We start from the raw sequence: 26,150 nt of genomic DNA on the forward strand, positions 1-26,150 counted from the left end.
GTGACGCAGCATGTGAAGGTTGCTGTGTGTGGACGGGTTACTCCTGTAACCGCAATATCAGATCTGAAGATGGTTCTAGAGGAACCGAAACCGGTCATAATGAATAAATATTTTGCAATCAAGACGGATTATAAGTAACACTGTAAAACGACTGATTGCGGTGATCCCATCAGACATTATGTCTGTTTTTGCACAATTTAAAAAAGTTGTGTATCGAAAATTCATTTTGTTTAAACAAATATTTCTTTTACACTCGTTTTCTTTGCCAAGACACAACTATATTTTAATATTCCAACCCAAGCTACACATTACGACAAGCAAACGATCAGTCTGTAACCACAACCAGAACTTTTGCTTTAACATTCGTTGATTTCTCCAACTCACAACCAAACTCTCACGTTCCAGCCTAGCCTAGACCTCGTCTAAAGATAGGCAGACCAGCTTGAAACTGGTAAAAGCGGCATAAATTACCATAAAAAGTGACTGGTTGCAGTGTTTTAAATTATTTAACATATATATTTAATAATGCCCAGTAACATTTGTCGCAGAAATCACTCTGCTGGACAGAAAACAAATTCTTGGCGCGCCTGTATGCTACCTGCGAAAAATCACTTGAGCAGCAAGAGCCCCACGGTGCGCAAAAACGTCTCTCCGCAGAAGAGTCATACCGCACAAGTGTTCGAACTCCGAGTCTGCTAGCTCTGAGCACTATGCGACTTAACTTCCGAGGTCATCAGTCGCCTAGAACTTAGAACGAATTAAACTAACTAACTTAAGGACATCACACACATCCATGCCCGAGGCAGGATTTGAACCTGCGACCGTAGCGGCAGCTCGGCTCCAGACTGTAGCGCCTAGAACCGCACGGCCAGTCTGCTAGCCACCCTTTAGAGTTGCCGAGCATTAATGTGTTTTCCTTTCAGGAACTTGCTTATGACTCATTCCGTTACGCTAAAGAGGCCAAAACAATGTGACAGGTCTAGGAGGAAGTACGCGAGGCTGAGCATCCGAGACGAAAACCTACGAAAAGCTCACGCCTGAGTCTCGCAACCGACAGCCAATCGGAATAGCTGCCCGGTTGGGACACAAGAACGTTGTCAGGACGATACTACGTGTGGTATGAAGAATTCTATTGTCCATTGTCCAGTATCTTGTTCCACCGATCAAGTCGACTGCAAAGAAAAGCAGTGACTACCACTGCTATGCTACAGCGTATTAGCTTTGAATGTGTAGAAAGACGTTTCCTCTGCAGTGCAGCGTTTTCCACAAACGGAAGAGTGCCTCTATAGAAGGGAGCGGCGGCGTGCAGAGATAGTTAGCGCCCCTGGGGAGACAAACGGCTCCCTACCGGCAGGTGGCCGCATTATCCCGGCGCCGTTAATAGATCGGCCGACGCCACTAAATCTGGCCGGCGGACGCCATTACGGCATACCGCACGAATAAATTGGCGACCTCTCAATCGCGCTGGCGCACATTAAAATGCCGCGCGATTTTTGCGGCTGTGCGCGGCGCAGTGTGAAGTGCGCTTATAAGGCTCGGCATCCGCGCAGAAGTCCTGCGCCACACACGACGGGCGCCCTCAAGCTGCGCGGCCGGCCACGACCGTCGCCGTAATGAGAGCCGCGGGCCGCATAATGGCGGTCGTGAGCAGCCGCTCTCCGGCTCGCCGGGGTAAACGGCGCACTTTGTCGCCGCGGAGGTCGACACCACGCCAGTAATACGCGACTTCCAGGGGTCCTCATAGTGTGAGGCGTCCAATGGCTCTCAGCGGGATGGACATCGAATCGAAATGAGCTTGAATGTCAGGCGTGAGTACCTTATCCAGACTGCTTCATCTCTTCGTGGTGACATGCCAGTCCCTCCTAAGCCTGTGATCAGACCTTTTCAACTGGTGACAGATCTGAAGAATGTGCTGGATATGGCAAAAGCCGAACACCATCTGTATCTAGGTAGGTCAGAACAGCAATGAGCATTATGTGGTATTGTGTTATCTTGTTGAAAGTTAACGACACAGATACCCCGAAGATAGGGCACGGTCACCAACCTTAACATGTCAGAAATGTAACGGCAGCTGACCAAATTACCAGCTTCCCTGGCCAAAGGAGATCGTGATTTGTACCCAATAACATCACACCAGATGCTGGTCGGACACTACCTATACGTGGGTAGGTCAGGACAGCAATGAGCATTACGCAGTCTTGCGTTATCTTGTTGAAGGTTAACGACACAGACACTCTGAAAATAGGGCACGGTCACCAGCCTTAACATATCAGAAATGTAGCGGCTACTGCCAGCCGCTAGGCGCTACAGTGCCTCGGTCATGGATGTGTGTGATGTCCTTAGGTTAGTTAGGTTTAAGTAGTTCTAAGTTATAGGGGACTGACGACCTCAGAAGTTAAGTCCCATAGTGCTCAGAGCCATTTGAACCATTTTTTAGCGGCTGCTGACCAAATTACCAGCTGTCCAAGCCAAAAGTGATCGTTATTTGAACCCAGCGATACCCAGTATCATCACATCGGGTGTTAGTCGAACAATATCTGTTTCTATGTAGAACGGGACAGCGTTGTCTTGTTGAAAATTAACGTCACGGATGCTCCAAAGACAGTGCACGGTCACCAACTTTAACACCAGAAATGTAACGGCTGCTGACGGAATTACCAGCTGTCTGGGGCAAATGCGATCGTGATTTGTACCCAGTGGCACCCAATAGCATCACACCAGGTCCTGGTTCACCACCATCCGTATCTAGGTAAGTGAGGACAGCTTTATCTTGATGAACGTTAACGTTATCGAGACCCCAAAGATAGGGCACGGTCAACAACGTTAACACGTCTGAAATGTAACGGTTGGTGACCGAATCACCGGCTCTCCGATCCAAATATGATCGTGATTTGTAGCCAGTAGCACCGAATAACATCACAACGAGTCCTAGGCCAATATGACGATGATCCTCTGAGCATCCACACATGGATGCGGCCATCGTGATGTTGTATGCAAAACCAGAGCTCGTCTGAAAAGACGAAGTAGTACCACTCGCTTGTACGTTGCTGTCGTTGGACGCAGCAGTGTGTAGACACGCCTCGCTCTGGTGTTGTGTCAAGAGGGCCGACCGGGGTGGCCGAGCGGTTCTAGACGCTACAGTCTGGAACCGCGCTACCGCTACGGTCGCAGGTTCGAATCCTGCCTCGGGCATGGATGTGTGTGACGTCCTTAGGTTAGTTAGGTTTAAGTAGTTCTAAGTTCTAGGGGACTGATGACCTCAGCAGTTAAATCCCATAGTGCTCAGAGCCATTTGAACAACTTTTTTTTTTTTGTGTCAAGATGAGCCGCTACAATGATCCCTGTGGTCATAGTCAGGTTCGGAGTCCAGATGTCATCTCACTATCCGTCTCGACACTTGTCTTGCGGCAAACAAGCTCATTTCGTGAAGCAACATGCGAATTCAGACACTTTCTGGTGTGCCTGATGGTATGACGCAACGCGTAACATGATCTTCTCACAACCAACCAATGGGCAAACATGATTTCTGAATGGGAAACCTGCTGCGTTCTGTTCTGGAGTAACTCACCACTTAGACATAAAGTATTGATTGCACAAAAGAGGGCAGTGAGAATAATTAGTGGTGTTCACCCAAGGACGTCACGCAGGCACCTTTTCAATGAGTTAGGTATTTTAACTGCACCATCAGAGTACATATATTCGCTAGTAAAATTCGTTACAGATAATGCATCTCAATTCACGAAGAACAGTGATGTTCATACGTACAACACAAGAGGGAAAATGACCTTTCCTATCCGTTATTGAAGCTGTCAGTTGCTCAAAAAGGAGTATATTATTCAGCAACAAAAACCTTTGATCATTTGCCCAACAACATAATGTGTCTGGCAGGTAGTAGATCAAGTTTTAAATCTAGCTTAAAATCATTTCTTTTGGACAACTCCTTCTACTCCATGGATGAGTTTCTGTTTCGGGAATGGTAAAAAAATGTACCTCTAAATGTATTTGCATGTGTAGAACTAAAAATTTTAGTAATATTAATATTAGCACTTTTCGTGTGTGTATATATATCTTGTAATCTGACTTGTTCCACATTATATCGATAAAATAATCGGGAAATGATCTACGGAACATGACATAACTAAAACTAAAACCAAAAATAAGGGCTCATAAGGAGTCATGAAGACATTCGTTTCTCCCTCGCTGTATCTGCCAGTGGAAGAAAAGTGACTGACTAGCTGTGGTACGTGGTACTATTCGCTACGCTCTGTATCTTGGCCAGCCGAGTATATATGTAGATGAAGATGTGGAAGTGGAAAATAGAACTGCCTTTTAATAGATTTATGACTATAAAGTCAGACATGTAAAACTTATTAAGCTGGATGTTAATGACGTTGATGCTTATGAATGACACTTGGAGGAAGTTGCTTGGAAGTTGTACGACCAGCACCAGACAGACATTTTTGTGGGATTGTAACAAAAGTAGAGAATATGGAAACGGGTCGGGGATGGGGCGCTAACTTAGCAAGTTCTGTCGACCGTTGGGGTAATGGGGAAGAATATGGTTTCGCTTGTGATGTGGGTTAGCTGCAGTAGGATTTGATACGCTGCACTTGGTAGAAACGGAACGACATTAGACAAGGCTTTCTAGGCAGAAGAATGTCGGATTGGTTCTAGAGGTATGTTACTGGGGCAACGAATGAGGACGCGTAGTAATATGAAATACTGGCATAGTGTCAGAAACGGCAAGAGTAGAGAACCTAAACATAGAAGGTGATACTAGCTGCTAGCAAATGATTCACAGAGGCTCAGTTAAAATACAAATAATGAAAAGAGAAAAAAAAACAGTTCTGCTTATTTACGGTGCGAAACGAACTGTCAGATTTAGAGCCGGATAGTCATTTGTAGTGGAGACATGGAGGCGGCATCTGGCGGCGAGATCTCCGGCACAGCAAATGGACAGCTAATTACAAGCGGACGTCTACAGTGAATGGGCGTTCCTTACCGTTTATCCTGGCCCGGCCTCACCGCGCATTATTCCGTCCGCTCGGAGAAACATAACCAGGCGTCGTGTATTACGAACGTGAGAGATAAAAGATATAGAAGCTATTTGGCAGGTATATTAAAATCACATTGTTTGTAAAGGAAAATTTACTGTGTTTCATGTGAAACGGGTGGCTGACGGAACTTTATTACGTCCGACCGGCACTTATCAGCGGCCGTTTGCCGTGATATCTCTCCGCTATCGGAAGAAAAACAGCTGCACTAAGTCGGGCAGCGCAGTGTGCTTATTGCGCGAGCGCAAGTAATTTGCCTGCCGCGGGTTCTCACGGCGCGCTGACGAATCGCTATTTGCTCTAGGGCCACCTGCGGCAGGACAAAAACCAGAGGAGAAAAGGGTACGACAGACATAGCAAAGCTTTGTTAGTCAATCGCTGAGGGAAACAGAACACTGCGATGAAACGGCGCACTTTTTGAACGTAGGCACTAGTGAATAACTGGGGTCAGGGGTACATCTGCAAGACTACGTGCTTTACGAATGATACTTGTCAGTTGGCACCTCAGGGATGTGTACTAGGACCTCTGTTACTGCCAGTATCCACAAATTTCTTACCAGACAAGATCAGATTGGTCTTGTTCATTAACGAAAAATGTTTAACTCGAAAATTTCATTAATCAGCAAATTTTACAGTGATTTCGAAAAGGAATGGTCCGGACTAACTGTAATAAGTTTAATATTCTTTACTACGACAGCTGTTTCCCCTTTACTGCCATTTTCAAGTAACCTGCGAATATAACGCTGGTGAAATTATTTACATGTATGGCGACCGTGCACGTGACTAATTGTAGAATGGAATAGTACAATGGTACTCACGTCTACTTCGATTTGACGTCCGTTTTGATCCATAGTAAGCTGTCATTGTCGAATTCGTAGAGATTACGTGGCATGCAGTAATTATAAATGTATGGAGTACGTTTTGTCACTTACTTTGTAGTTAGTTTACTATAAAATACGATTTGTCAGTTATATTACAGTTCGTTTATTCTGATGCTGTATGTTTACACAGTATAGTTGGCTAAGCAAAGATAATGCTATATTTCACAGTAGACTATCTACACAAAATACTAAACGGAGATACAGACGTTAAACATAAGTTTTATCTAGAAAATTTTATTGACATATTGCATCACGAAAATAGATAGTACATGTGGAGAACAAAACATAGTCAAACCATAAATATGTTTTCCAGCAAAATCCAGTCAGTAAAATATTACCGTTGCTTAGCTAAAAATACTTTGTAAACATATAGCATCAGAGTAAACCTACTGTCAAATAAATGTCAAATCGTGCTTTATAGGAAACTAACTATAAAATAAGTGATAAAACGTATTCCATACGTCTATAACTACTAATTTCATTTTATCTCTAAGAATCAGACAGTCGCTGTTTAGATGTAATTTGAACATCAAATCAAACTAGGAGCAAGTACCAAGTTACTATTCCACCGTACCATTTATTCACGTGGACAACTACTAAGCATGTAGATAATTTCACCAATGTCATATTCATAGGTTATTTGAGAATGGCAATAAAGCCGAAACAACTGTTGTAATAAAGAATATTAGACTTTCTGCAGTTAGTGTGGGCCTTTCCTTTCCGAAATATCATATTATAAAGTGTTGTACGCTGCGGACCAAATCGAACGAAAAATACTTACTGTGACTCTTTATAGAATCTCAATTACGTACCAGAGAAAGTTATAAAAAGAGCTTCTCATATCCCTTGAGTCACATACAGTAAAAAAATAAAAAATAAAACAAAAAGTCGTGAATTTTTTCGACAGAGTTTACGTTGAACGTCGTAAATGATACTTAGTGGAACGAAAATGTAGAGCAAATGCAGAATGTGATAAATGGTGGGAAGAGTATCGTGTACCAACAATAACGTTTACGTGAAATTCTTGACTCTCTCCCATGAATATTTTCCGAGGGTGTACGATCCTAGTAAGGTCAGAATTATAGTATACAACAGGAAGTTTCAATTCCTTTGCCTCAAACGTCTTGGGGTGATACACCACGTCATGGGGAATAACTTTCGTTCGAGGCAAAATGTTCGCTCATGTGTCTTTTTATTGCTTTGCCGTCCCTAGGACGACGAGATTCTACCGAACTAGCAGGTCCTGCTAACCATGTGTGCTGCATATATACACTACCTACACCAGTAAATTGACAGAGTGATTTTCAACTCGAAAACCTTAAGAATGAGTGCCTCTAAGCGGAGAAAGCTCTTTGAAAATCTCGGCCTACCTTATTTCTCGCGGAGCAGATGACTGGATTGTAAGCAACAGACGTAGATCACGTACGCCGCAGAGCGCCAACACCCTGCTGCTCTCAGGCACAATATCCATTATGAAAGACGCTTAACATTTACTGGAAGATTCAGTGAACATTTTGCCCCTAGCAATAGTTGTTCCCCATGAAGAGTTCTGTCACCAGTAGAAGTTTGACGGAAAGCCTTAGAAACATCCTGTATATAGCGGTTAGGCCCGGTTAAAAGAACTCACAAGGTTTACAATATGAAAAAGACGTCTATTTGTCTTTTACCATGAAAGAATGATATAGTTCGAACTATGACACACATCGCTCATGTATCACAATGATATTGTTGGTGATTCAGTCGTAGAACGGAATTAGAAACTAAATGATTTGTACATTTTATGTGATGACCTGTGCCACGTATGCCAAACATACATGTAGATGTAGATGCTGATTTGTTTGGACTGGCTCACACATGATTTTCATCCTTGGCTTTGTGTGTGCGTGTGGTTTCTTTAAGATGGAATCAGACACACAGAAACGGGCAGAGAAAACGTCCGTTAATCGGATGGATAGTATATAGTACGTTGGGAGTCTAGAGCTCGTTTCAACTCAGGAGCTATATAGCCACGTCATATACCATAAAAACCACAGAAATACCCTTTCCTCATTCTGTATGTATGAACATTATGCCTTTCAGACAATCCAAGTTTCGAGTTCCCTCTGCCTCACGTTCATTAATTTTACACACAGCACACTAATGTAGATGCATCAAAGAGCCACAGAGGATATGTGTTACGTTTGTACGTCGGCTGGTGTATTCAGATTGTAACTACTTAGCCTGTGAAAATGATCAGTGAAACAAATCACTAATTTATCTCTCTCAGTCCTTGTCCTCTGACAGTGGTTGGTACGGAGGGATGCAATAAAACGAGTTGTTCTTGTTTTTCTTTCTTCTTGTCTGTCGCAACTCAAGGCGGTCGGATCAGTAACCGCCCATCTATGGCGCAGGTGGTGTTAAATGATATACCCTGGGGTCGTCGCTGATATATGGCGCGTATTAAGTTGATTGAGTGGCAGATGGATAGTTATTTATTGGCGCTTATTTGCATTCATTCACAGGTGTCCCGGCATTAGAAGATAGACTGCACGATCACGTAGGCAATATCAGATTCCTCACGGTAACCCGAAAAGAAGCTACTGATAGTAGAAACACGTATAAGTTGTCCCGTACAAGCACCATAATGAAAGACTTGATATAGAGAAACGAGCGTTATCAGGAAATCAGTATAGAACTACTTACTAACCACACGGTATGTATAACACGCAAAGACGTACGATACTGTTAATGTGAAACACAAATGAGTATTGTCAACAAGCTTCAGTTAACCTTAAATATAGTACGAAGCACTTCCTCATCATTAGCAAACGTGCTCTAACACGTAGCGAAACTGAAGTAGTGCAACGTTTTAGTATTCTGAAGACGGACACAATAATTTGAATATGACGAATCTTTTTCTCGCAGTCTGCCTTCCTGCTGGTCTTAGCAATTTCTTTCGAAAGTATTAAACTGAACAACTTGTATTACGTAATGCAAGAATTAATCACTGCGTCTAAAAAAGAATAATCAATCTCCGAAACACTCATGCAAATGTAATACAAAAGTGTAATTGGTCCTGATTAATTTGAGTTTTAGAAGAGAACAAATTGACGCGCGATAGGGAAAAGAAATAGTGCGACTTTATTTCGTGGAACGTTCAATAACATAGAAGCTGGATTAATTTGTACGGGAAATTGAAGTCATTAGCCTTAGACAGGAATGCGCAGGTTAAGTGCTTCGCAAACAACCGGTAAGCTGAACCGATAATGGATGGCAATTCCTGGAATAACTGCGAATAGCACAGTTGTTTTGATTCCAATAAAAGGCTGTGTTAATTGACAGTGTTTAAACTCTGTTCAAAATGGAAACCAGCCCCCCGACAGCATACCGCTCACACGGCAATTATTCGCTGTACGTCGGAACAGGCACTTCCTTTTTTCCCCAACCTACGTCGTATATCAGCGTCATCGGTGACCTGTATATAACAAGTGTTCAAATGTAGTTAGCATCACGGCCGCAACATATGCACTATTCATCACAAAATAACGGGCGTTAATTCCATCGCGGTGGAGCCTTATTTAAACTGTGTGGAATGCCACATAGCCTGACAGAGGTACACTAATGGAAAGCTAGGTAGTTTATCATCTGTATGTGGTACATTCTACGCCATCAAAGCTTAGTTTCCAAGTTTTTCGCATTGATTAATCGAGTTCTATACGCTACAAACCTGATGTTTTCTGTCATTCCATATTCATGAATACGCCTCTCTCTCAAAGTGATTCCTTTGAGCGTTCGTTTTTGTTGTTCTCTACACTCGGTGGTAGTAATCCTTGTCGGAGAGGCAAATCTATGGCTAATTTCTAGGATATTCCGAGGACAGAGCTAAGAGCTATTAAGGACATGGGATGGAAATTCATCTGCAGTTAATAGCAATTACACTAACGTAAACCGAGCGAGGTGGCGCAGTGGTTAGACACTGGACTCGCATTCGGGAGGACGACGGTTCAATCCCGCGTCCGGCCATCCTGATTTAGGTTTTCCGTGATTTCCCTAAATCGCTCCAGGCAAATGCCGGGATGGTTCCTTTCAAAGGGCACGGCCGACTTCCTTCCCCGTCCTTCCCTAATCCGATGAGACCGATGACCTCGCTGTCTGGTCTCCTTCCCCGAAACAACCAACCAACCACTAACGTAAACACAACACCAAAAAGTCGTTTTGCGACATGAACGGAAGTTGGTAGAAGTGTTTCTTTATCTGAAAGATGATTCCTATTCAGATTTCGCGCCAGTCGCATTGGAATGGTGCTAGAAACGCCACTATGAAGATGCTAATCAGGTTTGCTTTAAACACACACTGCAAATCTCGTGAGCGTTAGCTGCCTATGAGACTGGACGTGATGAGCTGATGTTAGTTAAGAACGCTTTTAAGGGACAAAGACGCCATTATCAGTACCTCACTGAGTATGAACGAGGCCGTGTAACAGCGCGACTAGATGCTTGATGATCCTTCAGCGATATTGTCGAAAGACTTGGCAGGAATGTAGCCACTGAACATGATTGCTGGCAGCGGTAATCACGAGAATGTACTGTCGCAAGACGACCGGAATCCGGAAGGATATTTGGCACTGCCGAGAGCGAAGACCACCGCGTTCTGTTGAAGGTTCTGGCGCATCGTACTGCATTTCTAGCAGCAATTTGAGCGCCACCTGGCACTACATTTACACAACAAACTGTTACAAATCGGCTAGGTTACTACAAGGACAGCTCCGAGCCAGACCGCCTGTAACGTGCGTTCCACTGATTCGAACCCACCGCCATTTGCAGTAGTACTTACTATGTACTTAGACATATTGATTTTGCCGTTGACACCTACAACTGAATATTTTTATGACCTAAAGATAGCAATGGTCGAAAACGGTAATTGTAAAAAGTACAATTTATGTGATCGAGACGTACCTTTACGAATAAAGTACTTCACGGTTTCTCCGATCACTGACTTTCTTAGAAAATAACACTCTAAAGGTGAAACTTCCTGGCAGATCAAAACTGTGTGCCGGACCGAGACTCGAACTCGGGACCTTTGCCTTTCGCGGGCAAGTGCTCTGCCAACTGAGCTACCCAAGCACGACTCACGCCCCGTCCTCACAGCTTTACTTCTGCCAGTGCCTCGTCTCCTACCTTCCAAACTTTACAGAAGCTCTCCTGCGAACCTTGCAGAACTAGCAGTCATGAAAGAAAGGCTAAGCCATGTCTCCGCAATATCCTTTCTTCCAGGAGTGCTAGATCTGCAAGGTTCGCAGTAGAGCTTCTGTTAAGTTTGGAAGGTAGGAGAGAGGTACTGGCAGAAGTAAAGCTGTGAGAACGGGGCGTGAGTCGTGCTTGGTAGCTCAGTTGCTAGAGCACTTGCCCGCGAAACGCAAAGGTCCCGAGTTTGTGTCTCGGTCCGGCACACGGTTTTAACCTGCCAGGAAGTTTCATATCAGCGCACACTCTGCTGCAGAGTGAAAATCTCATTCTCGAAACATCCCCCAGACTGTGGCTAAGCCATGTCTCCGCAATATCCTTTGTTTCAGGAGTGCTAGTTCTGCAAGGTTCGCAGGAGAGCTTCTGTTAATGTTTGGAAGGTAGGAGAGAGGTACTGGCAGAAGTAAAGCTGTGAGGACGGGGCGTGAGTCGTGCTTGGGTAGCTCAGTTGCTAGAGCACTTGCCCGCGAAAGGCAAAGGTCCCGAGTTCGAGTCTCGGTCCGGCACACAGTTTTAATCTGCCAGGAAGTTTCATATCAGCGCACACTCTGCTGCAGATTGAAAATCTCATTCTCGAAACATCCCTCAGGCTGTGGCTAAGCCATGTCTCCGCAATATCCTTTGTTTCAGGAGTGCTAGTTCTGCAAGGTTCGCAGGAGAGCTTCTGTTAAGTTTGGAAGGTAGGAGATGAGGTACTGGGAGAAGTAAAGCTGTGTGGACGGGGCGTGAGTCGTGCTTGGGTATCTCAGTTGGTAGAGCACTTGCCCGCGAATAGGCAAAGGTCCCGAGTTCGAGTCTCGGTCCGGCACACAGTTATAATCTGCCAGAAAGTTTCATATCAGCGCACACTCCGCTGCAGAATGAAAATCTCATTCTGAACACTCTAAAGGTTTTCGAAATTTAGAGAATTTTCACGAAATCTTGATCGACGTATTTACTTCGTCCGGTAAAACACTATAGAATGTAATCACATTTTAATGTCGCGAGTAGGAGATAGACTCGACTTCGCTGCTACCCACATCATGCAGTAATTGAGTGCGATTCTCTACAGATTTTTTAAATGCCTTTTGCTTCGAAGCCAGCTTTCTAAATCGCTATACTTGAATGCAGTCGTATATTAGCATTTACGCTCGTACAATGCCCAGCAGTTCCCTTGAAAGCCATTTCGTACTCGCTACATTCCTCGTGAGTTTTTTCTAAAGAGCACTTTCTGCCTGCAAACAAGTGTGATTATTGGTACCACGAAGAGCTCATAAAGAGTTTCACTTGAGGCTTCTCATGCGCCATGCCTGTGGCTTCTCTGTCTGTAAGATTTTCCTGCCACTAATTGTACCGTTTAAGCTTTTTGTTCCTTTTTCAGGAGAACTAAAGCAGTTCGCCGCTTCACTATGACCATAAATTCTGTTGCACTTTTACAGGTACTACCTCGTATTAGCTATGAAACTGCGTCCAGCACTTTTTATTGGCGATTCCTGCTGCTTCTATGGAGGTGAAAGGTTGAGTACCGCAATAGCCCATATTATGATAACGGACATGTTTAGGTAAACTGTTTTCTCCTTGGGTACTTGGCATTATAAGTTGCGTATGTACATTGATTTGAAAAATATACCATGTCCAAAAGAGTGGCTTCGAAATTCGAAATATGTACAACTTTTCCATCTAGCATATTCTTTCATGTTTGTCAGTCTTTTCTAACCCATTCTCTTTGATTATTTCTCTTAAATACTTGACTGTTTGACCTATGCCTGTCTATAAAAAAGCTGTGGCGCAGTTCTTCCATGTCAGCGATAAATTTGGTTTTTTCTCCAGAGCTTATTAAGCTAGCTGTACTTCCTATATGTTCCAAGGGATTTGCTTGCATTTCTGCATCAGTTGCAATTTCAGATAGTCAGGCAAAATCGTCTTGAAATGCCACCCAGTTTACTATAACATGATGTTTCTTTCGTCCCAAGAGTACCTGTAATACTCGACATTAAATTTTTTATTCTAAATTTGTACTATTATTTACAACACACTGTTGTAGGGGACTGGATATAAGCCTCTAGGCACCTGTATTTATTTTAAAGTGATTAGTAATTTCGCCCATGAACTTCACTTTTGAGAATGTGTCTGTAAGCATTTCACAGATTACTTCTGGGAATTTAATTTAAATGATGCATATATATATATATATATATATATATATATATATATATATATATATATATATATATATATTGAAAGTTATTCACAAGCAGGTCTTTCCAGAGAGTACAATATTACTTTGTTTCTACGTAAATCATTGCAAAGATCCCTGTAATTGTTTTATAAAACACATTCATGATAAAACTAAAGGGAAAAGGTACTTGCCATCAGGCAGTCATAGCTCCAGCGCAACACTTCGTAGTATGTGCTACATGGTAACAAATACAACAACAATAGACACAACCACTGAGCGTAGCTACTAGATGACTGTGAGAAGTTAGAATGTTCTAGAACTAATAGCTAATGGAAATCAGTGTTGCTTTGGAGCAACATTAAAAATAAAGCGTTAAATCTAGACCAGGGTGTCCAGTCTTTTAGCTACCTGGACCACACTGGAAGAACATGAGTATTTTTTGTCTGCACATAATATACTAATTCTTAACATTGACAAGAATCGGTGAAAAAATGAAAGGCAAGGTCGGAGGTATACACTTAACACATTTACGAAACTACTGAGACGTCATTAATAATTTTATATGCAATTAAAAATCATAGAATTAATGGATGTTTCATTTTGAACTTTGGAAAATAATGTAACAACATCAGATTCGATCGTAGGAGTTGCAGTTCTTAGGGTGTTCTCAAGGTGTTCATCTGATATATTGGCTGTATTTTTACACACCGTGTTCTTTGCTCTTGAAAACAACTGTTTCAAAAACATACCTGCTTCCAAACAAAGATGACACATATAACGCATGACTGCGCAACAAGGGGTATTTGTCTCTGGGTAGCTATTGTTTTTCGAAAGTCCAACAAAGATACATGATCAAATTTTTCCTTTAGGTGGATGTCAGGCAGCAGCTCCGCATTCCATTTGAAAATCTTCTGGCAGCGTATCGCTGTTGGTTGTGGAAGTTGTCGAATAACTATAAAAGATTTGACTGTTATTTCGAAAATTCTGAAATCGATTTTCCCATTCTTGTATTTCACCCTGTCTTTAGGACTGAGTTACAGTGTACAGTCACTTTACGTAAACGCAATTTTATGGATTTTTTTTTTCCTACCAGTCGTGTGACGGATGCTAACTTCTTGGATCGCATTGATACTTGCTTTGGGCCGCAGGTTGGACACTCCTGATGTTCATCTACCTCTACATCTACATCCATACTCCGCAAGCCACCTGACGGTGTGTGGCGGAGGGTACCTTGAGTACCTCTATCGGTTCTCCCCTCTATTCTAGTCTCGTATTGTTCGTGGAAAGAAGGATTGTCGGTATGCTTCTGTGTGGGCTCTAATCTCTCTGATCTTATCCTCATGGTCTCTTCGCGAGATATACGTAGGAGGGAGCAATATACTGGTTGACTCTTCGGTGAAGGTATGTTCTCGAAACTTCAACAAAAGCCAGTACTGAGCTACTGAGCGTCTCTCCTGCAGAGTCTTGCACTGGAGTTATCTATCATCTCCGTGACGCTTTCGCGATTACTAAATGATCATGTAACGAAGCGCGCTGCTCTCCTTTGGATCTTCTCTATCTCTTCTATCAACCCTATCTGGTACGGATCCCACACTGCTGAGCAGTATTCAAACAGTGGGCGAACAAGCGTACTGTAACCTACTCCCTTTGTTTTCGGATTGCATTTCCTTAGGATTCTTTCAATGAATCTCAGTCTGGCATCTGCTTTACCAACGATCAACTTCAAATGATCATTCCATTTTAAATCACTCCTAATGCCTACTCCCAAATAATTTATGGAATTAACTGCTTCCAGTTGCTGACCTGCTATATTGTAGCTAAATGATAAGGGATCTTTCTTTCTATGCATTCGCAGCACATTACACTTGTCTACATTGAGATTCAATTGCCATTCCGTGCACCATGCGTCAATTCGCTGCAGATCCTCCTGCATTTCAGTACAATTTTCCAATGTTACAACCTCTCGATATACCACAGCACCATCCGCAAAAAGCCTCAGTGAACTTCCGATGTCACCCACAAGGTCATTTATGTATATTGTGAATAGCAACGGTCCTACGACACTCCACTGCGGCACACCAAGAATACCAAGAAGATGGCGTTTATTTTTTTGCTAGACTACTGAAATTACTTTCAACGGAACCATCGTTCATTTCATTAAGCGTGTACTGTCGCGTCATCTCATAAAATAAAAGTCAGACAAACTTCCACATTCTGGAGCTAGACGGGCCAGTTTTGCCCGACCGACCGCCGTGTCATCCTCTGCCAATACCGCCATTGAATGCGGTACAGAGGTGCATGTGGTCACTATAGTGCTCCCCCGATCGTTGTCGATGTTACCTAGACAAATGTATTTCCGAAGTTTCCTTATTTTACGTTAATCATTTTTGGGTGTTGTGATTTTTTTCCGTCAGTGTATTTTATGGTCCGCAGCTCGTGGTCGTGCGGTAGCGTTCTCGCTTCCCGCGCCCGGGTTCCCGGATTCGATTCCCGGCGGGGTCAGGGATTTTCTCTGCCTCGTGATGACTGGGTGTTGTGTGGTGTCCTTAGGTTAGTTAGGTTTAAGTATCTCTAAGTTGTAGGGGACTGATGACCATAGATGTCAAGTCCCATAGTGCTCAGAGCCATATGAACCATATATTTTATGAGATGACGCCGCAGTACACGAAGAAGGACTGCCTCTCAAACCCAGCGTCCATAGTAAGGACGTTATGGAGGTTCAGAAGTAGCTATGCATAGAGTGAATTACATGCAGCACATTTACCGCTCGCCTAGTAGGCAGTAGTGGTTAGTGTGGCGGGGTACTCACTCTTCTCGTAGTTGATCTGCCGCTCCTGCTGGCGCGCGTTGTCGGCGGCGACCTTGAGCAGCCCCTGGATGTTGCGCAGCAGCGTCTCTGTGGAGGAGACTCCCTCCGCGGTGGGCACCCCGGCGGCGCCCAGCGCAGAGTAGTTGAGCGCGTGCGGCGACTCCGAGCCCGGGTGCGGGCCCGCCATCTCGCCCGCGTCGCTCAGCTCGCCTGCAACGCAAACCACCCGCTGCCATTCACCGCCTGCCGTCGCACGTCCTTCTGTCTCACCACTAATCTGACCCTCCGATACACTGTGCGCAGATGGTGCCCCGCAGCTTCCAAGTACTTCGAAACAGGAGAGGGCCACCGAGATGCAGCAACACGACTTTTTGACGTGTAGTTTCGATAATACCATCATCTTCTGGACCACGCAATCACGTGAAGCTGGCTATCCGGGGCGAGCTACTGCCATATACAGGGCTATTACAAATGACTGAAGCGATTTCATAAATTCACTGTAGCTCCACTCATTGACATATGGTCACGACACACTACAGATACGTAGAAAAACTCATAAAGTTTTGTTCGGCTGAAGCCGCACTTCAGGTTTCTGTTGCCAGAGCGCTCGAGAGCGCAGTGAGACAAAATGGCGACAGGAGCCGAGAAAGCGTATGTCGTGCTTGAAATGCACTCACATCAGTCAGTCATAACAGTGCAACGACACTTCAGGACGAAGTTCAACAAAGATCCACCAACTGCTAACTCCATTCGGCGATGGTATGCGCACTTTAAAGCTTCTGGATGCCTCTGTAAGGGGAAATCAACGGTTCGGCCTGCAGTGAGCGAAGAAACGGTTGAACGCGTGCGGGCAAGTTTCACGCGTAGCCCGCGGAAGTCGACGAATAAAGCAAGCAGGGAGCTAAACGTACCACAGCCGACGGTTTGGAAAATCTTATGGAAAAGGCTAAAGCAGAAGCCTTACTGTTTACAATTGCTACAAGCCCTGACACCCGATGACAAAGTCAAACGCTTTGAATTTTCGGCGCGGTTGCAACAGCCCATGGAAGAGGATGCGTTCAGTGCCAAACTTGTTTTCAGTGATGAAGCAACATTTTTTCTTAATGGTGAAGTGAACAGACACAATGTGCGAATCTGGGCGGTAGAGAATCCTCACGCATTCGTGCAGCAAGTTCGCAATTCACCAAAAGTTAACGTGTTTTGTGCAATCTCACGGTTTAAAGTTTACGGCCCCCTTTTTCTTCTGCGAAAAAAACGTTACAGGACACGTGTATCTGGACATGCTGGAAAATTGGCTCATGCCACAACTGGAGACCGACAGCGCCGACTTCATCTTTCAACAGGATGGTGCTCCACCGCACTTCCATCCTGATGTTCGGCATTTCTTAAACAGGAGATTGGAAAACCGATGGATCGGTCGTGGTGGAGATCATGATCAGCAATTCATGTCATGGTCTCCACGCTCTCCCGACTTAACCCCATGCGATTTCTTTCTGTGGGGTCATGTGAAAGATTCAGTGTTTAAACCTCCCCTACCAAGATACGTGCCAGAACTGCGAGGTCGCATCAACGATGCTTTCGAACTCATTGATGGGGACACGCTGCGCCGAGTGTGGGAGGAACTTGATTATCGGCTTGATGTCTGCCGAATCACTAAAGGGGCACATATCGAACATTCGTAAATGCCTAAAGAAACTTTTGGAGTTTTTGTATGTGTGTGCAAAGCATTGTGAAAATATCTCAAATAATAAAGTTATTGTAGAGCTGTGAAATCGCTTCAATCATTTGTAATAACCCTGTATTTCAAGACCGTCATCATAACTGCCAAGAGCTCCTGATAAAATTCTTTTATTTAACAACCAGTTTCGGTACAGAGACCATCATTCAGAAAACCATGTACAACATCGTTCAAAACTAAAGTAAACTAAACTTCGCCTGAACTGGGCATGGAGGCCTAACGGTACCGACCGGCTGCAATGTCATCTTCAGCCCGCAGCAGTCACTGGATGCAGATGTGGAGAGGCATGTGGTCAGCACACCGTACTCCAGGCCGTGTGTCAGTTTACGAGACAGCAGTCGCTACTTATTAATCAAGTAGCTCCTCAGTTTGCCTCGCAAGTGGTGAGTGCACCCCATTTGCCAACACCGCTCGGTAGACCGGGTTGTTACCCATCCTATTGCTAGCCCAGGCCGACAGTGCTTAGCTTCGATGATCTGACGGGAACGGATGTTACCAGTGTGGCAAGACCGTTGGCTCAACACCATATTAGGCGACATAAAATCATTTGACGTCAAATAATAATGTTGTCACGTTGCAGCTGTAACAGTGACGACTTCATGGGTTTTATTGCCTGACGCCAATGATTTTACATCGCCTAATATGATGTAAATTCAATTATGAACCTAATTATGGTCTCTGGACCGACACTGGATGCTACATACAGAAATTTTATCAGAAGCTTTTGGCGGTAATCGTGGCATTCTTGAAATATGTACGAGCTATGGGCCACAACCTTCTGAAAACATATTGTCGTCATACAAAGTGAAACATTAACCATCGTAAAAAGTCGATGATTTTCATTGAGACTTAGTGTCGCCAGCTGCTATCGTTTTCGTTTTTCTTCTTGAAAAAAACAACAAAATTTTATTTACATTTCAACTTTAAATTATTGTTCTTTGAAAAGTATTATTCTTTGTAAATGTTGTAGATAAAACAAAAGAAAAGAAAACTGTAAAAATGTGGAAAACGAAAATTGTAAGATGTACGACCTGTTTTAAAACATCAGGTGACAGGTCTATAATTTGGTAATAAAGAAATAAAGAAAAAATAACATCACTCCATCACTCCAACTGCACACGCCCCACAACAGCTAGAACAGTCAACCTGCTGACATACGGGGTCCATAGATTTGTGAGGTTGTCTCCATACCCGTACACGTCAATCCGCTCGATATAATTTGAAACGAGACTCGTCCGACCAGGCAACATGTTTCCAGTCATCAACAGTCCGATGTCGGTGTTGACGGGCCCAGGCGAGGCGTAAATTTGTGTCGAGCAGTCATCAAGGGTACGCGAGCGGGCCTTCGGCTCTGAAAACTTTTTGATGGCCCGGCACTGAAGTCTGCAGAAATTTGCGGAAGGTTTGCACTTCAGTCACGTTGAACGATTATCTTCAGTCGTCGTTGGTCCCGTTCTTGCAGGATCTTTTTCCGGCCGCAGAGATGTCGGAGATTTGATGTTTTACGAGACTCCCGATATTCACGGTACACTCGTGATGTGGTCGTACGGGAAAACCCCACTTCAACGCTACCCCGAAGACTCCCTGTCCCATCGCTCGTGTGCCGAATCTAACACCACGTTTAAACTCACATAAATCTTTATAACCTGCGATTGTAGCAGCAGTAACCCATCTAAGAACTGCACCAGACGCTAGTTGTCTTATATAGCTGCTGACGACCGCAGTGCCGTATTTGGTTGGGTTGTTTGGGGAAGGAGACCAGACAGCGAGGTCATCGGCCTCATCGGGTTAGGGAAGGATGGGGAAGGAAGTCGGCCGTGCCCTTTCAGAGGAACCATCCCGGCAATTGCCTGGAGTGATTGAGGGAAATCACGGAAAACCTAAATCAGGATGACCGGAGACGGGATTGAACCGTCATCCTCTCGAATGCGAGTCCAGTGTGCTGACCATTGCGCCACCTCGCTCGGTGCAGTGCCGTATTCTGACTGTTTACATAACTCTGTACTTGAATACGCTTACCTATACCAGTTTCTTTGGCGTTTCAGTGTTACACTGAAGGTACTAAATATGGAAAGCCTTTAACTACCAATATGTAATTTCCTATCACACTTGTGTTAACGTGCCACAGCAATGCCTCTGCGACGTGCATGGCGTCGTCGCTGGCGGCGCAGCGTTCCTGTGTATCGTGCTCTGAAGGCAATCGATATTGATTTGGCTGGACAGTTTAATAAGCAACAACTGATTGGAGGTCCAAATGTATTTGGAGGACTCCGCCTGAACTTTACATGTGATGTACAAGCTCTGTTTGGAGGTAGTACAAGTCGCACCTAAAATAAATTTCGAGCGCTTCTTAGCGTTCTGATGCATTGAAACAGCTTATATCCATACCCTGCACTCTAGAATTAAAAAAAAAAAAACAGCAAATACGCAGTTTATCTGCATATAATATGGCGGCTCCCAAGTTCTGCTTGTGACATGAAAGCGACGTCGCATCGTATTCGCCACGTTCCTCTCGTAAGGCAAAACTCTGAGAGCCAGATTCTTCATTTCACGCTTCGCACTCTAGCAGAAAGTGGAATTTCACACTGTGACGTCACCAGATCCTCGCTCACGTACCTTTCCACGTTCCGTGAGAGGAAGACTTAAAGCCGTCGGCACACGGACCGTGCATCCGAACGTTGAGTGTTCCGAGTTTCTGACGTCATAGCGTGGAATAGCACGTTCGGGAGTCTTCCCGAACGTGCAGAGCATGTCAGATATTCTGAGCGTGCGTGTGAGCGTTGAACAATGAGATGGCATAACGCCACCTACGTCACACGTACGCCGTCTCCCTTCAGTACAGACTTGTGAGGCGCCGTATTGGCATTCATTTCAAGGCTATATGTATACATGCCGTTTCTGAGCACCAGCAAATTGAGAATAACTGGAAAACCCGTTGTTAACTGTGGATTCGTTCCAATAAAATAATGAGGAACATCATATTCGTGGCAAAACAATTATTGTATCTTGCGTACTATGAGGGTAGGCTATTTGAAGGCAGAGAGACACTCAAGATCCACCCAAAACGCATTGTTCTGGGTACAATTTATTATAATTAAATTTCAATTAGTAACATATCTACGATTAAGGTTTTCAGCAAGAGGTAACATACTATGATTAAAAATATGTGTCCTATTGTTGGTTTAGCGTAATAAGTAGTGTTACCACTCTCAATAAAGTTAATTATTGGGGCGATGGTTCGCGATGCAACACTTCTAACTTTTTTTCCTAACATTGGCGTTTTTCTTAGGTTCTGATACTTTATTATTAGTTTAATATAAGTGTGTACTATAATATTTTATGTTATGTAAATATAAGTTCACATTTTTTGAGGGGTGACGTTGTTCGATTGGCTTAACCTACATGACAGCTTGCGCTAACTGTATAAAGATATTTTGCTCCTTTTTCCTTTACGCTTCATAATTCACATGTTACAAAGATTCTGCCACTGGATAGGAACAGTGATCAAGTAAGATTGACCCTGGTGATTTACTAAAATGTGGGAATGATGAGCCAGCCGGTGTGGCCAAACGGCTCTAGGCGCTTCAGTCTGGAACCGCGCGACTGCTACGGTCGCAGGTTCGAATCCTGCCTCGGGCATGGATGTGTGTGTTGTCCTTAGGGTAGTTAGGTTTAAGTAGTTCTAAGTTCTAAGGGGGTGATGACCTCAGATGTTAAGTCTCATAGTGCTCAGAGCCATTTAAACCTTTTTTTTTTTTTTTTTTTTTTTTTTTGGGAGTGATGAAATAATGTGTACCTTATGCCCTTATGCGGGGAAGTATTCCAAATTTGTACCGGACTGTTTGTAATGGAACTTTTATAAGCCTGTGTCCTTATTGATTGGAGATGGTACTTTCCTTTTCGTGGACGATGGAGGAAATGTGCGTTTTAATAGAGCTAACGTGGGAATTTACTAACTAGAAACATCCCACGACTGCCGCTGGAGTGCGCTGCGATCGCGTGTACCACGTTGGGGCCCACGTACCGTATGCACAAGTCGCATCGTCCCTGAGCGTTCAGCAGCACGTTGAACTTCGCACGCTCAACGTTAACGTTCGATAGCACGGTCCGTGTGCCGACGGCTTTACGGTGTGTAGCGGAGGGTACTTACAGTGCCAGAGGTCGTTCTGTTAAGAATTTTTAAGAAGTCCTCGACCCCGAATTGTTGAGGACGGTGCTCTAGGGTGGAAAATAGCGTAGCTCGAACACAGCCGACGCTAGAGCCCAATACCGGCGCCCGTGGGGCTCCGACGCTACCTGCCGACGGCAGTAAAAGTGTGTCACGGCGACTGCCGCGCGCGCCAGAAAGCACGTAAGCTATTACGGCGGGCCAGAGCAAACATCCGGCGCGCAGAGTGGCAATCACAGGCCGGCGCGCATCTGATGCTGCGCCGCTAACAAGACCGCCCGTGTAACCTTACAACAAACAGATCGCCGGATAACAACCCGGGACCGCCGGCCGCGCCAACACACCTATTATTATTATACACTCCCATTACCGAAAATGTCTCGTAAACATCTGGACGTAATTAAATACGCGCCGGGCTTCTCCCTCTATTGCCCAATACTGCCTTTGTCCGTCTCCCTGGCGCGGCACGATCATTACATTAATACAAACGCGCCATAAATTTTAATACCGCCGCCCGCTAACGAGATATATGAGAAATACCGGCCGCTGAAAAATGTATAACGAAACGAGAAGGAAATTAAATATAGTAGTACAGCCCGTACATTAACTAACAGCTCGCGTGACGTTCGGTGTTCTAAAGTAAACGCCGGTGGAGCGCGGAGTTTAAAAAAAGAAAAGTTCGGGTGGGTAACGCTGGAAGAGGATAAGAGAAGTACAGAGAGAGAGAGAGAGAGACGGGAGAGAAATGGAGTGTTCATATTTGTAAAAGACGGCAACTCCCGCCGGTTTTAATAGCCGCGGTGGCGCGCACCATTAGGAAACAGAACGCAGTCGGGCGTCATCGCTTCGTTTCGTACACCTAGCAGGGCGTCATCGTCAGGAATTATTGTCCGCCGGCGAGTCGTAAATCGGCAGCTTGGCGGGGCGTCGCCGGGTCACCACTAATGGCGTTCGCCGCCCTAACCGATTCCTCACGATTCGCTTTTATTAGCGCGGATCACGAAGCGTCGTTAACTGCCGGCTACTCCTGCTCTCGAAGGCAGCGCTACAGCCTTGCGCTGGCTTCGGTGGGTCGCAAGCCTACGGCAGTGGTTTGGGAAAAAAAAATGGTGTCAACTGCGATCATAATTGACTGTATTCTTTAATTCTGTGTACCAGGTTTGAACAACACAGTGGTCGTCTTCACTGAGGTGACAAATATCGTGTCGGACCTCCTTTGTCCCGGCGTAATGAAGCAACAAGACGTGCCACTGGGTCAACAAGTCGTTGGAAGTCACCTGCAGAAATATTGTGCTATACTGCCTCGATAGCCGGTCATATATTGCGAAAGTTTAACCGGTGCAACATTTTGCACATGAACTGACTTCTCCATTTTGTCCCATAAGTGTAAGGATTCATGACGGGCGATCTGGGTGGCCAAGTCATTCGCTCAAATTGTCCGGAATGTTCTTCAAACCAATCGCAAACACTTGTGGCCTGATGACATGGCGCATCTCCAAGTGGTCGAACATAACCATTTCCAGTCGATGATCGGTTCAGGTGGATCAGAGGATCCAGTCCACTCAATGCCACTTTGGTGCAACCACCAGCTTGCATAATGGCTTGTTGACCACTCGAGCGCATGACTTCACAGGGTCTACGCCACACTCAAACCCTACATCAGCTTTTACCAGCAGAAATAAGGACTCATGTTGCCAGGCCACCGTTTATCAGTTTCCTAGGATTCAACCTACATGTTAAGACCCCAAGCGAGACGCTGCAGGCGATGTCGTGCTGTTACCAAAGACACTCGCGCAGGTTGTGTGCTGCCATAGCCTGTTAACCCCAAATTTCGCTGCACTATCCTAAGGGATGCGTTCCTCGTACGTCTCACATTGATTTCTGCGGTTATTTCAAGCAGTGTTGCTTGTCTGTTAGCACTGACTACGCAAACGCCGCTGCTGTCAATCGTTACGTTAAGGCCATCGGCCACTGCGTTGTCCGTGGTGAGAGGTAATGCCTGAAATTTGGTAGTCTCCGTGTCCTCGTGACATTGTGGATCTAGAAATACTGAATTCCCTAACGATTTTCGAAATGGAATGTCCCATGAGTCCAGCTCCAATTGCCATTCACGTAAATCTGTTAGGCTCTAGCGTCGACTCTGTTCGAGCTCCGCTATTTTCCACCCTAGAGCAACGTCCTAAACAATTCGGGGTCGAGGACGTCCTAAAAATTCTTAACAGAACGACCTCTGGTACTTTAAGTACCCTCCGCCACACACCGTAAAGTCTTCCTCTCACGAAATGTGGAATGGTACGTGAACGAGGATCAGGTGACGTCACAGTGTGGAATTCCACTTTCTGCTAGAGTGCGGCCACAGTAATGTCGGAAACCCTTTCACGAAAATCACCTGATTACGAATGACAGCTCCGGCAATGCACTGCCCTTTTGTACTTTATTTACGCGATACTTCCGCCATCTGTATATGTGCATATGCATATATGCATTTTCTTTGATGCAGTTACAGAAAATGCTCTACATCACTATCGGCCAACATTAGCCATCATTAATACTGTTGAAAGCAGAGGGTCGTCAGGTCACGCTTTATGAAATTGCGTTACTTGGTGACCATAAAGTGCACGATAAACTGGATGTATCGTAAAACGTTTTTGCCACTAGGCCAGTAGCAGACTAAAAGAATATTTCGACGATATGTCTGCAATACAGGGAAGACTGGTGACTGCGCAGTTGTGATATACGTAGGCGAATTTACAACAAACGTACTTGTTCTGAATGAACGGTACTACGAATAACATAACTTCAAAGTTTTGTAAATACTCAAATGTAGCTGTTCGAGCTATAGCGGACAGGCAACATCAGACCTAAAAGACGATGCGTCTAACTTAGGGAAATATAGAAGAGAAGAGAGTGACGGGAACTCATAGCGTTAAGTATCCCATTTTCATCGTGGGCCCCTGTGCTGGAGCAAAAGCTAGGAACGGCTAAGGATTACGTGTGTTACCAGTACCTGCTCTTCCCATAGTGACGAACTATCTTCTATCTCTGAAAGCACATCTGATGGTGGATGTACTCCTATTTCCGTATCTCTGCTACGTATCCGATAGTTCAGTTTACGAGCAGTAAGTGAACTGAGGTCCTTTAGGTTGTTGTCACATGCCGTCAAAGAGTGTGAGGTGTGTTGAGGCGCTCAGCTCAAGGTCAAGACGACTACAAGGAGGAAATATCATCCACCCTCATTAGATTTCTTCTGGTTTCCAGATGGCGATTGACCTTCTTCCAGTCTTAGTGTTTCGGCACTTTAGCAGAGTCTAATTGTTGATGAAAGCAAGCAATGTGGGTCGCCATCTCTGTTTAGGTTTTCCAAGTGATCATCTGCCTCAGTTCTTAGGTCTCACACAATATTGACCACAGTAGCAGGCGCTGCTCTCAGTATGTATCCATACTAGCGCAGCTGACCTTCCTACCCCGCACAGATTTTGGTACGCATTTTAACAGAAATTCCTCTTTTAAAATGCATACCAAAATCTCTGTAGGATATGATCCTGGTGATATGTCCAATCAGGAATCTTTTTATTGGCCCTAGCGCGCACTATGATGCTTAGGGTGATGTTCACCGCATTCTTGACCACTCATCGCCGGTACTGATAGTCTTCAGAGTATTCCAAATACTGGACAATTTAAATGTTATAATAAATTCATTTGGAATTGTAGTAACAATGGTCTGTGGACGAACGAGCTACGGCAACCGTTCTTGTCCCGAAACAGACTTCCAGGATGAAATTTATGAAAAAATTATGGCGTTTCATGGCGTAATATCAGATACATCTTACCTATCAATCCTTATGCAGCCTATCTATAGTGAAGGTCGCCATACATCAAAGAAGGGTAGGGTATTTTTAGGTATGAAACTAAACTCCATCCGAACAGGCCTTGGAAGGCCCAACGATACCGACCGGCCGCCGTGTCAGCCTCAGCCCACAGACGTCACTGGATGCGGATATGGAGCGGCCTGTGGTCAGCACACTGCTCTCCCGACTATATGTCAGTTCACGAGACCGGAGCCAATACTTCTCATTCAAGTAGCTCCTCAGTTTGCCCCACAAGGGCTGACTGCGTCTCG

At 44.6% G+C, this 26,150-nt stretch overlaps 1 protein-coding gene across 1 annotated transcript in view; it reads right to left on the reverse strand.

The window, feature by feature from the left end:
* The window catches only part of LOC126092875 (dachshund homolog 2), a 982,096-nt gene that overhangs the window by 317,281 nt on the left and 638,665 nt on the right, over nucleotides 1-26,150 (reverse strand). The window contains exon 9 of the mRNA XM_049908606.1: nucleotides 16,125-16,334. Coding sequence (XP_049764563.1) covers nucleotides 16,125-16,334 — 210 coding nt within the window. The remainder of the gene's footprint in view (nucleotides 1-16,124; nucleotides 16,335-26,150) is intronic.

Source organism: Schistocerca cancellata, chromosome 7, assembly GCF_023864275.1.
Source record: "Schistocerca cancellata isolate TAMUIC-IGC-003103 chromosome 7, iqSchCanc2.1, whole genome shotgun sequence".
NCBI classification, from domain to species: domain Eukaryota; kingdom Metazoa; phylum Arthropoda; class Insecta; order Orthoptera; family Acrididae; genus Schistocerca; species Schistocerca cancellata.